Genomic DNA, 16694 nt, shown 5'->3' with positions numbered 1-16694 from the left:
AGTACACAACATTATCGCCTTAATGGAATCCCCTTTCAAGTGTAAACATAATTTCATTACGCTCAAGGGAATTCAGGAGGAAGCAGAAAAGAGCCACCCTAATGGAATCATGCCCTCTGTTTGCCAGATTTTTTCATAAAATCATAGGACCTAAGTCCAAACCCCTGCCTGTAGCAGGAAATCCTCCTAGAGCATCTCCAGCAGGTACTTGTTGAGCCTCTACTTGAAGATTTCCAGTGAGGGAAAACCCACCACCACCCTTGGCAATCTGTTGCACTGCTTAACCGCCCTTTCTGTAAGTAATTTTTTTCCTGATATCCAATCAGAATCTCTTCTCCTGCAGTTTGTACCCACTGAATCTAGTTCTACTTTCAGAAGGAGTTTAGAACAAATTTGTCCCTTCTTCCATATGACATCCCTTCAGGTATTTCAAGAGCGCTCTCATATCCCCTCTCGGCCTTCTCCGGGCTGAACATACAAAGTTCCTTCAACCTTTTTTCATAGGGCTTGTTCTCCAGTCGCTGTCCTCTGAACCTGCTCCATTTTGGCTGCTCCAATTTGGCTGCATATTTCTCAAAGTTTTTTTTTTGTCCTCATTAGACTTCTGTGGCTCATTTTTTAGCTTTCCCCATCTGATTGGCAGTTTCACAGTTGGACCACCATAGTGTACTACCATAATGTAGTACAATTCATGTGGTACAATGTAGTACATAACATTCAAAGTGCCTCATGCAAATACATAGCCAGATATAAAAATAAGTACAGCGGGCCCTCCTTATCTGTGGGCCGGGCATCAGTGGATTTGAATATCCATGGATGCCAAGCCCGCAGCTGGAGGGCCTCAGAAGACCTCCTGGATGGGACTGAAAGACACTTCCAGTTTGTGGGCACAGCCCCTCTCCCCTTACACAGTTTTTATTATCTGTGTAATTAGGTATCCACAGGGGTCCTGGAACAGATCCTCCATAGATACCAAGGGCACAAACCAGAAGTGTCTTCCAGTTGTGTTCAAGGTGGTCTTCCGAGGCTCTCCAGTTGCAGCTTGAGGTATTTTGAGCCAAACTAACAAACAGCTGGAGATCTGAGATTGAATCTCCTCTCTTTATGTGGATCAATTCTAACAATATGTATTTAAAACTTTTTTTGCTGCCTTTCAATCCCATTAAAGCAACAGTCAAGGTGGCTTAAAACTATATACACATATCACCATCATCCATCTTAGAAATGAATGAGGGAAAGTCCCAATTCATAGTTCAGTCTTTTAGCAACTACACTATACCAGCTCCCAGAATGAACTGCAGCATATGGTGGGCAGGGGGGAGGTATATAAACTGCTATTAGCTCCACTAGGGAAAATTTCCAATACTCCACAGCTCATCTAGTTTGGCTCTTTGCTTCAGTTTTAATCCCTAGTAGCTATTCAAGTATTGGGGGATGGGAGGGTGGAGTATGGCACTACATGATAAGTTCATTAAGACTGAATACTGATATAGAGGAGGCATTTGCTGTATATGTCGTAACAGTTCCTTTGGCTACTATTTATTCTGCTTCACATCACAATTTACTTTGGATTGTATCCTAAGGTATCCTTCTCTTTGCATAAGGGGTTTGTGCATGCAGATGTAACAGCACAAGGTTCTTACACACAGAGCACCAATGCTTTGCTTGGTGGCCTTTGACACACCTTGGGCTGAGTTGCGTCATGGTCTCGCTTACAAAAACATGCTAGTCAGTTAGAACGCGCTCCAGAAGCAGACTTTTCCACATTAAAAAAATGTGCAACCCAGAAAAGTTGGTGGTTCCAGTTAGCATTCCATGACCCACCAGAAATCAGGTTGTGACCACAATTTGAGAAATGCTGTTTTAGAAAATACAAGAGAACACAGGAGGCAGTAGTCATTGTTGTATATAGTGCTCAAAATGTTTCAGGTTTTGTGTATTGTGCAAATACCAAACTAATGAAATGGTGTATCTACTATGGCTGAATGAGAGGTGAATAAAGTGTCAAATTAAAGCACAGATTAAGCAGATTGAAATGCAACAGTTGACTTGTAAAACAGTCCCAGAACTTTGAACAAAGGTCACAAGGCAAATGCAAGCCACTGTCTTTGATAACTGAGCTGAGCTGTTGCGATGGCACAGAAGGTATCAGGATTCCTTGTTTTTGTTTCTTTTTTTCCAGCATCAGCCTTGGTCACCATTGATGGCAGTGTGGTGGTTTTCACAGGATAGTAGCTATCACTCTTAGCTGCTCAGAAGTTAAAATGTCAGCAAAAGTACTTTTCCAATGGTGGAGGGGAGAAAGACTGTGATATTGTAATAGCAGAATAAGAATTAAGTTCCCACCTAAGTTTATATACAGCTTAAGGTCATGAAAAAGCTAATATTTGCTTGTGCTTGAATGTCTCTGCTTGCTCTGAGCACTCACAATGAAAGCCTGAAGTCAGCCTAGCTTGCTCTGGGACAGCTAATGTTCCCATCTGGATTGTTGTGGCACCTCCCGGAGAGCTTCCAATTGCATACCATTATATACCAGTATTAATGACTTGAAGAGTGCCAGCTTGGCACAATGCAAAGCACAGAACCAAAAACAGATCCCTTCCCAGAAAGGGCATTACAATCTAGGTCAAAAAAGGGAGAGGAAAATAGGGAGGGACAGAAGTTAAATGCACACTGTAAATACAGTGATACTGAAGGATTTACTAATCCTGAGAGAAAAGGAGCTGTGGAAGGGCTAAATGGGAAAAATGGATGCAAAAGAAAGACTTGAAAATAGATATTGCAGAGGAGCCCATTCTAGGACAAAGAAAGTGACAGGAGAAGACAAAAGAAGAAGGGGCTCAATGAGATATGAAGCAACAATTTTCTAATTAAATTCAAGACAGAGTGGAGCAAGAAGCAAAAGTGAGGAATGGCTGTGTGGTCACAACAGCAAGCAAGATGGAGAATCCTGTCAGCAGAGTTCCGTACCGAACAAGGAGACCAAAAGAAAGGCCAGTAAGGAGAAAGTGGCAGTACTCAAAGTGGGAAATACTCAGGGCATGGAATTGAGAAAGAGACAGGGATATGACATAGGAGATGTTAACAATGTTCAGTGGGTAAAAGAAAGCAGGTTTGGCCAACTGAAATAAATGATTCTGGACTAAAAATCTAGACTAAATAAATAGCCTGAAGAGACAATCACTACCAGAGATTGAGGAGTCTCTAACACAAGAATTAAATGCAGTTTAACAGCCTAGTACCAACTAACTTTCCAGCACCAGTGCAGCTGTGCCATGCATCTTGCATGGAGAGGGGAGGCACTCATGGAGGCCTCCTCAAGGAAAAGGAATGTTTGTTCCTTCATCTTGGGACAGCATGGCAGCTGCATCCGTGCAGCTGCATCAGAAACCCTTACCCTTTGTTGAACTGCACTGGCCCCAATGGGTCTACTCTGACCTGCGCCACCTGAGGTGGCACAAATCTGAATAGAATAGAGCAGCCACAAGTTGCTTTGTCCCGCCTGGGAACAGGGTCAGAATCCAGCATAACTGCCGAATCCTGGCCCCGCCTTTTGCCCGCCCCACGGAACACCTGTCTCCCACCCCCTCCCACCCTGAAACGCCACCTCCTCGCCCTCCCAAGGCCCCCCCCCCCGACCCCTGCATTGGCCGACAAAAACTTATCCTGCCTGACCTGGATCCAGTGCAGAATCCACAACTCCTTGCGCTGGCCTCCCCAACTCTAAAGTCAGTGCAAATGTGCCTTACTGCATGTTTGCGATACCCCCGGGGCAGCACAAGTGACTTGTGAGAGGAAAGTAAGAGAAGTTTACAGAACAGAGGATGGGAAGGTAGACACAGCCTAGAGGTGGTTATCTCCTTCTACAGCCTAGAAAAGGCCATGATTAAATATGGAAATCAGGTGGTGTGCCATATGCGAAGACAGAATCAAAGTAATGCAGGTCTCATTCGAACTGTAAAAAGCTTGTTTCACAAGTGCTCCTTTAAACACTAAAATGGTCCACATCTATTAAGCTTATGAAGGCATCAAAAATGCATTTAAAAAATATTTATCTTTAACTTTCCACATGCAAAAACTGGAAGGGCTCAACTTGCTGTGGTGCAGCAAATTAGGCTTTAGGTGCTGAGCGGCACACAATTTTGCACAGCAACAGTGCTTTTCCAAGAATAAAAAGCTGAAACTAAAAGGCCATCTCTGGGCAAAGAAGCACACTACATTTATGGCAGTCATGTTTGGCTGCTTCGCCTCAAGTTACAGTTGACAAAACAGGAGCCGACGTCATTCAGTTCTTCCTTTCTTTCACACACATGCACCCACACAATGGTAGCATTAAACCCGCACCACTGCAGCCAATGGGAACAATCTCTTGGCTTTCTACTGATAGAGAAAGCTGCTTTTTCACTCAACCTCAGTTGCACAGATTATTGGAAAACACAAGATACCAAAGCAACGCTATGCGCAGAACCGAATGATAAAGAAACAAGCTAAATGCTACCATTTCTCCAGGTCATGTTAATTTTCAATGTTTTCATGTATATCTTTTTTATTTTATCTTGTTGTTAATTAATACAACAATACCAAGCATTAACAACAGAATGAATGAGCCATGATCATATCTATTAAAATGATAATACTACTAAATGCCATTCCGTATTATAGTAATATTGAACACAGAACCAGCCAGCATACTTAGTACTGCTAGGCAAAGATAGTGAGTTTTGTGGCCATACACCAGCAATTTTCAACCAGTGTGCCACAATGGTTTGCAGGTGTGCCACGAAACTTGAGAGGAGGGTCATTTATTAGTAGAGTCATTTGGGGGCTGTGAGCCCCCCACCAGCAGCATGGTGTGCCTTCTCAATTGTCAAAAAAATGATGGTGTGCCTTGACAATTTTAACACCTTGTCGATGTGCCATGACATGAAAGAGGTTGATAATCGATGCTATACAGTATCAGAAGTACTTATTTTATGGTATTTCTACGTATTCTAAGGCTACTAAAGGACAGCCAAGTGTCAAGAGGGGAAAACCAGTCTGTAAGGGGGGGCAGTGCAACACCAGGCAGAAGGAAACTCAAGGGTAATAATGGAAGAAAAGGCTTTTGAATGCAGGAGAGATACTCCCTGAGGTACACGGAATTTGGAAAATATTTCCGTATTTGCACAGCTGTGTTTTAAAATAAAAGGACAAGGCAAGCATGTGCCCTTTCAAAGCTACTGTTCAAGATGATGCACAAGAACACACGTACTTCTTTAATTCCTCAGTTCAGTTATGCCTTCATCTCAGCATAAAAATAGAAGGCATTACAAAAACAACTTCAATTGTAGCAATGAAGTATTCTTGTTTATTTGTACTACAGTACTTGGAGAATGTGTATTTACTAGTTCAGAGGAATTGTGTTTTGGAGATTTGAAGATCAAGCACTTACAAAACAACTATTGAGTGCCTTTTTTTATTTGATGGATCATTAAACTTTCCCGTTTTGCAAGATTTTCCAAGCTGGTTGACCTGCAGAAACTTCACACCCTCTAAAGAGGAATTTGGGGACAGGAGGGGAGTGAGATATACAATTGTATTCCTTATAAATCTCTGCGCATGAACTGGAGGTTGTCCATGATGTTGTGCACCTTGGCTCAACGAGCTCTGACACTCCTTCGCTTGATATCGAGTTAAACAAACGCACTGGTAAGCAGCTACCACGTTTTCCAGACTCACAAAGAGAGTCTGGTCCAACAAGAAGCTGACGGAACATACCAAGATCCAGGTCTACAGAGCTTGCGTCCTGAGTACACTTCTGTACTGCAGCGAGTCATGGACTCTTCGCTCACAACAGGAGAGGAAACTGAACACTTTCCACATGCGCTGCCTCCGACGCATTCTCAGCATCACCTGGCAGGACAAAGTTCCAAACAACACAGTCCTGGAACAAGCTAGAATCCCTAGCATCTATGCACTGCTGAAACAGAAACACCTGTGTTGGCTTCGTCATGTCGTGAGAATGGATGATGGCCGGATCCCAAAGGATCTCCTCTATGGAGAACTCGTGCAGGGAAAGCGCCCTACAGGTAGACCACAGCCGCGATACAAGGACATCTGCAAGAGGGATCTGAAGGCCTTAGGAGTGGACCTCAACAGGTGGGAAACTTTGGCCTCTGAGCGTCCCGCCTGGAGGCAGGCTGTGCAGCATGGCCTCTCCCAGTTTGAAGAGGCACTTGCCCAACAGACTGAGGCAAAGAAGGCAGGCCCATGGCCTGGGAGACACACCAGGGACAGACTACATTTGCTCCCAGTGTGGAAGGGTTTGTCACTCCCAAATTGGCCTTTTCAGCCACACTAGATGCTGTTCCAGAACCACTTTTCAGAGCGCGATACCAGAGTCTCCCGAGACTGAAGTATGCCAATGATTAATGATGAAAAGTCTGATTACAACCTACTTGGTATCTTGCCTAAGTAAGGGGGGGGATCTATCAAAACTTAGCCCTCAAAGGGAACAGCAAGTCTAGATCTTCCTGGACCTACTGGAGCGTGAGAAAAGTACACCACATCCTCCATTCCCAATGCATTTTGAAAGCAATTATTGCAAAGACTAAGACTTGGGGGATGGGGATAAGAATAGGCCCTCAGTTTGGCTGCACTTGTCGTAAGAGGCAACTAAACAGCCACCGGGTAGATGGGACTCGTCAGCCTGGGAAGGCAGCTCATCTGAGAGAAGGAAAACTCTGATCCCAAACCTCCACTGCCTTGTGGCTACATCCAGTTATGGAAAAGGCTTCAGGAGTCAACCTCGAGGCAAATCCGGAGCTGGAGTCCCTGAGGCAGTTCATGGCTGAACACAGTCACGTTCTGGCAACTCCTGCGACGCCACTGGAACCAACCGTATTGGGCTCTGCCTTTCCATTGGGCCATTTCAGCGATGTGGAGAGGGGGGATTTGCTGCACGGGAAACAGTCTATCCTCCATATCTACTTTACCCAGGCTTCGCGCACTGGAGAGGAACCACCATTCAGAGCGCGATACCACAGTCTTCCGAGACTGAAGGATGCCAACAACAAAGACTTTGCAAATCAAAAATTCACCCATGAAAGATAACTGAAAAGAGTCAATCTCAATGAGCTAGAAGCTGTTATTTATAATTCAAAGCAGTTACAATCTTTTCCTTTCTGAAAGCCACTCTTTAAAAGATAACTCAAATCTTTCCAATTAGAATGGCTGACAAAGAGGAGCAGATTCTAACCTGTGAATTAAACAAGTTGATAAGACTTCTGGTTGTGTGAGATTCAGACTGTCTTCATGAATGAATGTTAAACTCTAACCCTTGGAAAAAAAATCCCTTGAAACATATCAGGAATTAAGGCAGCAAATCTTCCCTCCTCTAGACAGATGTCTAGATGGTTTTTCTTTACATGCTTTTACAACTGCTTAGTCCCTCTTTCATCTTAGAATCAGACCATCATTCATTCTGAAAGAGGGCTTCACAGCAAAATGTTTCTCCTGAAAAAAAGCCACTTGCTGCCAACTTCACCCCTTGGCTCTACTGGGCTGATAGGTTTGTGCAGCAGGCAGGGCTCAGAAAATGGCATACAGGAGATCATCTCAATGTTTTGGACAAGTGAAGCTACCTCATACTGTTAGCTCCTCAAACTCAAGAATTTGGCAGGCAGGCTCTCCTTAGCTCCAGACACTTCCACCCAAGATGCTTTTTATCTGGAGATGCCACAGACTCAACCTGGAACTTTATACATGCAGAACGTGTGCTCTACCATTCAATTACGGCCTCCTCTCTCGCTCCTAAGTCCATTACTAGAGTCAAAGTCCATTCTGTGAATTTTTGAAAAAACAAAACCTCAATCCTCTATAAACAAATGTATCTGATTTACATCTTGCCTTTCCCTCCAAATTAACTGAATACTCAAACTAGAACTAGAAATATCACGTTTATTAATCCCAGTGGTCTGTGGTGCCCCACAATTATATAGCCTGGAAGCACCATCAGGCCACAAGATGATCCTGCCAGACCAGGGCAGGAGGTGACAGCCAGAGGAGGGTAGGACTTGAGTGGTAACAGCCCATAGGATGGGCTCTGAAGGAGGGAAGAAGTGGTGATAGGAGAAGGGAAGAAGCCTGGATACAGAGCTAGGAGGTGACAGAAGAATTGTGAGGTTGGGGATAGAAAGGAGACATGGAGAAAAGGTCAGAGGAAAGAAATTGGTGGCCCAAGGAATACATGACTAGCCAGAGCTTTCCTGTCCCTGAGAAAGACCCATTGACAAGGCTGGGATGGGATGCTGCAACCTGGGGTAACAAGGCCGAGTTGAGGGACAAAAGAGACGTAGCAGCTGAGGACCATTTACCCAGGCTGCTGAAGAAAGCCTGAGAGAAGAGAGCTCAGATGAACATTAACATGTTAGCAACAACACTGACATCAAGATGGCCTTCTCAGATTTTTATAGTGCTGAGTTATCTCTCCCCGCCCCCAGCAAAGGAGGATGACGAAGACAATAACCCACAATAGACACAGCATTGCCCTAAAGCTCCGTACCATATACTTCTATCTTCCCGTTTTGAACCAAGGCTAACTTACAGTTTTCTATGAAGAATTTTTGGCAAATTATTGGGGAAGGGGTGTCCCTGAACTCAAAGTTTTATGGCAACTGTCAAAGTTTTATGGCATCAAAGTTTTGCCATCAAAGTTTTATGGCAACTGTCCACCTCTGACTGGCTAGCAGCCACCATTTTCATTTCCTGTAAATCTCTGGAACTGATGCTATGTAAAAAGGTAGCATTTGTCTACGGAGACTTATAAGAAATTAAATTAGTGGCTGCCAGCCAGCCAAATGCTCCCAGCTATAAGCACTCTTTCACTCCCCTTCATCCCATTTCACAAATGCCCCTCAATTGCGCTGCCTGCAGACAGGATGGTGAAATGGGGGAAGGAATTTAGGTCAGTCCTAATAAAACACACCAGTCATAAAGCTCTTTTCCTATTAAAATGACATACCCAAACTCCTAAAGATCCCTCCCATTCACGCGACTGCTTCTCATATAGGTAAGGCCCCATCTCTTCTAAAACAGTCCACCTCCTAAACTTGCTCCCTACGTGTTAAAAAATGGGATATATAAGTAGCTCTACAGAGGGAATTTCTTTCCATTATAATGTGTCCTAATTTGATACCCCAAGTGCTGTTATTAAATCAAGCAGTTTAAAAAAAAAAAAACAACTTTTAATACTTACACTAAATGTGGCACTTGTTACATTTTATATTGTTATCCCACACCTTCTCCCAGAAGCTCAGGGTGACCAACATGGTTTCCTTCCCACCTTTTCTCTTCAAAACAATCCAGTGAGGCAGGCTACACTGAGAATAGTAACTAGTCCAAAGTTGCCAGTTGGACACATAGCTGAGCAAGAAATTGAACCTGGGTCTCCCTGGGACTATCCAGACACGTTGCCTTCTACACCATTAGTACTGATAGTTAATGGGTTAAAACTTGACCAAGGATGGGTTGCACTATTGCTATTTTCTTTTCAAAAGATGTATTTAAAGGAAAGAAGGACAGAGTGATAGATGGAGGACCAAGGAAAAAAGAGGAAAGAAGGTCAGAGTAGAAGGGGGGGGGGTAGTTTACGGAGACTATGAAATGCCAAGGGGAAAGTGTGGCATATAAGGTAAAAGAATTAAAAATAGGTTCCTTTTTGTAGGCTGGAGTTAAAAGTAGGCCTCATGTTTGAAAGGGTAGACAGCAATGGCACTGCACCATACCAGTTCTCTGCAGGACTTCCAAGTGCAATTTTGCAAACAATTTTTTAGAAAGAAGAACAACTTTGCTTTAACCTCCACAAATTATTTTGGTCATTTACAGACACAGTAGGTGAGAGGGAAATGGTGGTGTTTAAGTACGCCATACTTTCCAGGAGACTGACAAGAAAGGAACACTGATGCAGAGCTGAAATTACGTAGAATAAAAACATGTGCCAAGTAAATATTAATTATTCCTTTGCAGAAATGATTAAAATATCAAGGTTCTAGTTGTTCTGGCTTATGAAAGTATTTTTTAAAACAAAACCACAATACGAAATTGTGAAAGGTGCAAAAGAGAGTGACTAAGACAATTACGGGGCTGGGGCACGTTCCTTATGAGGAAAGGCTACGGCGTTTGGGCCTCTTCAGCCTAGAAAAGAGACGCCTGAGGGGGAACGTGATTGAGACATACAAAATTATGCAGGGGATGGACAGAGTGGATAGGGAGATGCTCTTTACACTCTCACATAACACCAGAACCAGGGGACATCCACTCAAATTGAGTGTTGGGAGAGTTAGAACAGACAAAAGAAAATATTTCTTTACTCAGCAGTATGGTTGGTCTGTGGAACTCCTTGCCACAGGATGTGGTGATGGCGTCTGGCCTGGGCACCTTTAAAAGGGAATTGGACAAGTTTCTGGAGGAAAAATCCATTACGGGTTACAAGCCATGATGTGCATGTACAACCTCCTGATTTTAGAAATGGGCTATGTCAGAATGCCAGATGCAAGGGAGGGCACCAGGATGAGGTCTCTTGTTATCTGGTATGCTCCCTGGGGCATTTGGTGGGCCACTGTGAGATACAGGAAGCTGTACTAGATGGGCCTATGCCCTGATCCAGTGGGGCTGTTCTTATGAGAAAGAAACCCTTTTGCCTGTTCTTCATGGAGGGAAAAAATGGTTGCAGATGAGGGAGAGTATGGTATAATAACTAGGAGACTAGGACTGGGGAGACAGAGAGTCAATTTTCTGCTTAACTAGGAAGTGTACTTGGTGTCCTTAATGCAAATCATTTTCTCTCTACCTAACCTTGTTTTCACAATAGTTGAAAAATAAGGGGGGGGGGGAACATGTATATCATCCTAAACTCCTTGGAAAATCTTTAAAAAAAGTAACAGACAACAGTCACTGACAGGCACCCCTTCTAAATTCAAAAACCCTTCTGCCACACTTTGTATCAAATTGGCACAGAGAAAAGGAAGAAAAAAGTTATCTGAATGGGGAAACAGTGTAAAGAAATGAATACTGTACTAAGTATATCTGTCCATTTCTACTTTTGGTGTCCATTGCTTTGGGGTAAAAAGGGTACTCTTCCAATAATCCTGTCATAATTGTGTTTTCAACTTCATCTTAAATACACAAAGACAGTTTGACAGTAGTCAGTTCTCAGTTCAACATCAGTAAATGATGCAGATGGACAGCTTGAACATCTAAGCCAAAAAACACATCCACTACAAAACCCTATATCAACATTAACTAGGAAATGGCTTTCAGAGGCAATGTCTCCCAGTGCAATATATAGTATATCTAGTACAGTGTTCCACATGGGTGTTTAACTAGAGAGGGCGCAAACCAGCAGATGGGTGCCATCTATGGCCTAATCCTATCCTATTTTCCAGTACTGGTGCAGCCGTGCCAGTGGGGCATGCACTACACCTTGTGGTGGGGCAGCATTCACTGAGGCCTCCTCAAGGTACGGGAACATTTGTTCCCTCACCTCAGGGCTGCATTGTGGCTGCACTGGTGCTAGAAAGTTGGATAGGATTGGGCCCTATATTGCTTATTAATACCACTGGGTACTCACTGGGTTGTATGTCTCATTTGCAGAATGACTAACAGTCCACCAATCTGATGTCCATTCCCAGGCATTTCCCACAATGTTGTACAAGCCATAACCATTTGGAGGAAATGCAGTTACCTGGGAGAAGAAAACAAAGAGAAACTTATTTAGAACAACTAGATTAAACTTGAATAGAGTCGTGTTCAACAGATCTAGTAAAAGGGAGAATAAATATTGTCTTTTCATTTTGCTTAATGTTTATCTTTCTTGATCCAATTAGCTCCTCAAGGTGGTTTACATAATCATAAAAGGATAAGTACAGATGTTATTTTAATATAGTAAATTTTTTTCTGAGATTTTAACTAATGGTGTACCAACTTGGGGCCTTCATGAAAGCTAGAAGGCAGAGTAATTTTAAAACTTATATACATACACACACATTTTAAAACGACTTCTGTCCTTGCTAATGAACATCACAAAAAGATAGGCCTCTTCCTAAATTCTGCCAGGCATCAGCACATCTATTTAATGGTCAGTGACTACCTAATGTTGTAACATAGTTTAAACCAGTGATTCCTGAACTGTGAGCCGTGGCTCCCTGGAGAGCCGCAGAAACCAGCTATGGGAGCTACGGAATCTGCTTGAAAAACTTGGTATTCTATACAATGTATAGGACTGTAGTCCTAATGGCCCAGTACGTTAAGGGAGCTGCCAATCACAAAGGTTTGGAAACTACTGTTTTAAACATTTGAACATGACTATGTTCCTACCTCTAGGAAGAGTCTTGGTTCCAGGGGAATGTGATTGGCTTCTATTCTTTATTAAATAATTTATTGTCTGTCTGTCTGTTTCTCCTCTGCCCCAATTAATTCATTCATTCTGCCTAAACTGTTAACCGACTTTCCATGACCTTGTTATCTGTTATCTTGCAGTTTTCTTTCTTCATCAGATTCCTGTTTCCTCACTCATCCAGGTTCTACTACCCTGACTTGTCCAAAGGTGTGCTTATTCTGTCTTAAGGCTCCCTTATGGGCCAAAATTGGAGCATCTGAACAATTGATCCTCTCTTCGAAAGAATTTAGTGCACTTTTTGCTGCTGCAGCAAAGCCACCAAGTTAAACATTAGAACACAGAAGCTTATGAACAAGGAGACAATTCTGATGAAGATTTTTGTCCATGCATTTTGTTGCAGCAAAATAACTTGATTGCAAAAACAAAAACAAAACAACCTTGACATTTTTCTCACTAAATACATAAAACACATCATCATCATAGATTGCAACTTGTTCTCAGGGATTTTTTCCTTTTCCGCTTATAGGTATGCCTGTTTCCAAACCCTGACATTTGTGCCAGTGAGATTGATTTGCTTCAAGACAATAAATTTCCGCCTTGTAGAGTGGGCAGATAGCAGGATGTTTCTAACACATAAGTATCCCACGCTATTTACAAATTAATGTGAATTAGGCTCCAATCAATGCACATAGCCAGAGGGTTACATCCCACATGCACTTTGTATTTGCCACCAAGTACGCTGAAAAGAATCTCTCAGCTTTTCCACAATTTGCTCTCTTTCTGCATTCAAACTAAACATTGATAAGTAGGACCATTTTTTAGGTAGAAGAGTCACCACACTGTGATTTTTGTCTATCAAGTTTCACATGGTGAACAGTCATGTGAAAGGATTCACAGTTACCAAACTCTGAAAAACACTAGTGTTCCAACACCTTGCATTTATGAGGCCATATGAGTTTGTACTCTCACCCAAAGGATCTTTACCCAAGATCACTATATAAAAATGATAAAAGCCATTTCAACTGATGCTTTTATCTTGAAACTCTTAGTATACACCTATGAATACATACAATTATTGCCTGTGTACAAAAAGAAAAGCAAGTCATACATTTTAGAAAATCTGTTTATAATTCCAAAGGTATTGTGACTTTATACTTTACTTGCTCTTATGCTGAAGCTCCACTTCCTCTCACCTGAAGCTTAAATATATCCCTTCATCTCTACCTATAATTGCTTTTCTCTTAAAGATGTGCCAGAACTAGTCCATTATCCTGGCTGCTATGAATTTTTCATCTTCAGTTGGTTAATAATTTGTCTGTACGCCTAAGAAAAATGAGGCAGGCTCGGTTTACAATGAAAGCTCTGCTAGGTCTGTAAAAGGATTTTCTCAATACAACACTTTTGTCACAAAAAGAAGGAAACTTTTTTTTCACATTCCCCCTCCTCCGGCATGACTTTAAGAGATCTACGAGAAATTTGGATGCTGCAAGACTTCAAAAGTAATCTGAATTTACTGGCCTCAGTCCAGTGGGAGACAATAATGTCCTTCCCAAAGTCTTCACTTGCTCAGCTTCCTCCCCCACCCCATTAACTAAAATATAAAGAGGATTTAACTCTCAGAAATCAACTTCTAATAAGCTCTGTTTATAGTACAAACTGGTGAAATAATCAGGAAATGTCATGTTTCTCCTCCTAGCCTTGAAAGAATGCTCTTTTCCACATCCCTGCCACTTTCTCCTGTTTGGGGACATTTATGTAACTGTTAACTGATCAATCGCTATTAGTAATTAAAGCCAAAATGGAACCTCAATTTTCAGAGAAAGTAAGCCTCGGCTGGTGACACACAACAATGATTGGCTACTCTCAACACATCCCGACTGTGAGCTTCAGACTGGCTACTGCTGGAAGCTAAGTACTGTGCTATATACTGGATATTTCAAAGCAATCACAATTATATGCACATGTCAGGGCTCTCCAGCCTTTCAGTACTTTTAAAAGACACAGGAACACACAGGAGGTATGAGGTAATTCATACCTCTTCAGTATTCATATCTACTGCTGTAGGTTTGGTCAGGGTGTCCATTTAATTATCATGGTTAGTGCTATTGTAAACATAATACTACATGCACTGTGGCTAGTGCTGACAAAAGAAGGGAAGAAGAATATGCAGAGGGGATGGTAGACCATATTCTGCAACCCACCCCAAATATCTTAACCATGGTTAAGAGCACAGCAGCATTCTATTTGCACCAGGCCTTAGAAATGACAGGAGAAATGTGTCTCTCTTTCTTTTATTGAGCTGTTAGCAGGCAGAGAAGAAAACCAACAACACAGGAGCATTGCCTTGCCACAATGTGCCCTAGTCTGTGTAGAGCTTTAACCTCAAATTGGCTTGGGGGATGTTAACCCCCAAGTTGTGAGGGAGCTGGCAGACCACTTCACACATACTTACAGGTGAGGTTCCTTTGTAGCCGTCTTCCCCAGTATTACTTGATGGGAATTCTCCCTGCCAGATATTAGCATAATGCTGACCTCTTGGATGAAGCTTGTTCCCCCAGGGAAAGAGTCTGTTAAAAGAAAGTGCCGGCAAATTTGATCCAAGGCAACAGAAGGCTGATTCTGGCTTGGACTCAACAGAAGGATCAAAGACGAGAGGCGTGAGTGGCTAGAAGTTTCAAAAAAGTTATTTTTACATATCACTTGGAATGGAGCTGCCAAAGTTGCACACATACAGATGCTTTCCTTTTTTTTAAAAAAAGGGGGGGGGGAAATATGTACTCAGCATCATGTACTTATATGGCAGTTTCATAATGCAGCATGACAAGAACACACATTGAAGAACCACGTTGCTGAGCCTGCACAAAAATTACATCCAAATCCTATACATAAAGGAAAAGGAAAACGGTGCTTCCAAGATTGTACACATTGCTGCACAGTTTACACCAGAGGATTGAATCCTGGTTTGGAATCCTGGTTAACGATCCTGACTTGTTAACAAACTGTGGTTAAAAACAACTGATACTTGCTACGTTCAGGCAATGACTAATCCCTGTTTTCAAACATTTCATCCTACTGTTCACGTAGGGTGTGAGGCCAAGGCCAATGACAATAATCCTAAAACTAAGGTTTCATCATGGGTTCGCTTGGTGTCTGAACCTGGTCAGTGTTGTTCTGAGAATCAGAGATGTGATGTGGGATTAAATACAGGGATTTTATATCAGATACAGGATATTAGTTAAAAGTACTGGAGGTCGGGGGAGGAGCTACAGCCCAGGCAACAAGACACAGCTTTTAGAGCTCCGTCGGTCCTTCTGATTTGTAAACTCCTCCAAGGATTTGGGGGGGGCTTTTTCTGGCTAGGAGAGGCCAGGAAAGTGCTTGAGACTGGAGGCCAGCTAACTCTTGGGGAAAGCAACCCTAGGAGCGGGGCAAAGCCTGTCTTCATAGCAACAAATCGAAGGAACTCTGTCAGCCATTTCTGGCAGAGGCAGCCTGGTTTCTCCCCTCTTTTTCCCCCTATCGCTGGGACTGCAGCTCCGAAGGAAGAGAAAAAACGTTTGGGGCCGTTTCTCAACTCTTCAGTCAAGGAGTGAGTAATCTCCCAGTTTGATGTCTTTGAAGACCGGGTTATTTAGAAGATACAGTTGCTTAATAGACTGAGGGAATTTGTCCTTGGTGGAGAGAGGAGGAGCTGAAGAGATGGCGTTCCCTCAGAAACCCGCATCAAAGACGCTGTGATTTACAATTTGAAAGACTAAAGATAAGACTAATTAAGGAAACAACAACTTTGGGAAATTCAGAGCGACCTGCTGAGATGGCATTGCTGCCTTTTTAAGCTGCAATCAATAAGTAAGGAAAAATAATCTACAGACTGTAAGGGACATTTCAAACACTGGATAAGGATACCATGAAGTAGAGAGACATCTAGTGGAAAAAAATATAACTGATTTTTTTTGTGTGTGTGTATGTGTGTCTCCTTTAAGAAGACTCTGGATGAAGGAATGCTAAAAAGACTGTCTGTGTTGGAGATTAATGAGTGTTAATGCTGAGAAATCAATATTGTAAGCTTTAATGAGATTTTGATTTATGGAATTGACATGGTAGTTATTGGTATAAGAGCAATTGAAATTATTTTGTAGGGATATATTATTTTGGATGCCCTGTCTATTTTTTATTTATCTCAATGTACAATGGAATATTCTAGGAAACAGTCTTTAAAAGCTCAGAAAGCCTCACCAAATACCAGTACTTCCATTCAGACAATGTTAACCCTTGAGAAGAGTACAGAAAGAAAGAAAGAGGACCAAGCAGGAATTAT

General features: G+C 42.4%; 1 protein-coding gene across 1 annotated transcript in view; it reads right to left on the bottom strand.

The window, feature by feature from the left end:
- SUMF1 (sulfatase modifying factor 1) overlaps positions 1-16694 on the bottom strand; it is an 83052-nt gene that overhangs the window by 18177 nt on the left and 48181 nt on the right. Inside the window, exons 6-7 of the mRNA XM_066614923.1 lie at positions 14829-14943; positions 11609-11722 (exon numbers count right to left, since the gene is read on the bottom strand). Of these exons, the coding sequence (XP_066471020.1) occupies positions 11609-11722; positions 14829-14943 (229 nt within the window). The remainder of the gene's footprint in view (positions 1-11608; positions 11723-14828; positions 14944-16694) is intronic.

The sequence above is a fragment of the Tiliqua scincoides genome, chromosome 2, assembly GCF_035046505.1.
Source record: "Tiliqua scincoides isolate rTilSci1 chromosome 2, rTilSci1.hap2, whole genome shotgun sequence".
NCBI classification, from domain to species: domain Eukaryota; kingdom Metazoa; phylum Chordata; class Lepidosauria; order Squamata; family Scincidae; genus Tiliqua; species Tiliqua scincoides.
This window is presented reverse-complemented; position numbering and strand designations above follow the sequence as displayed.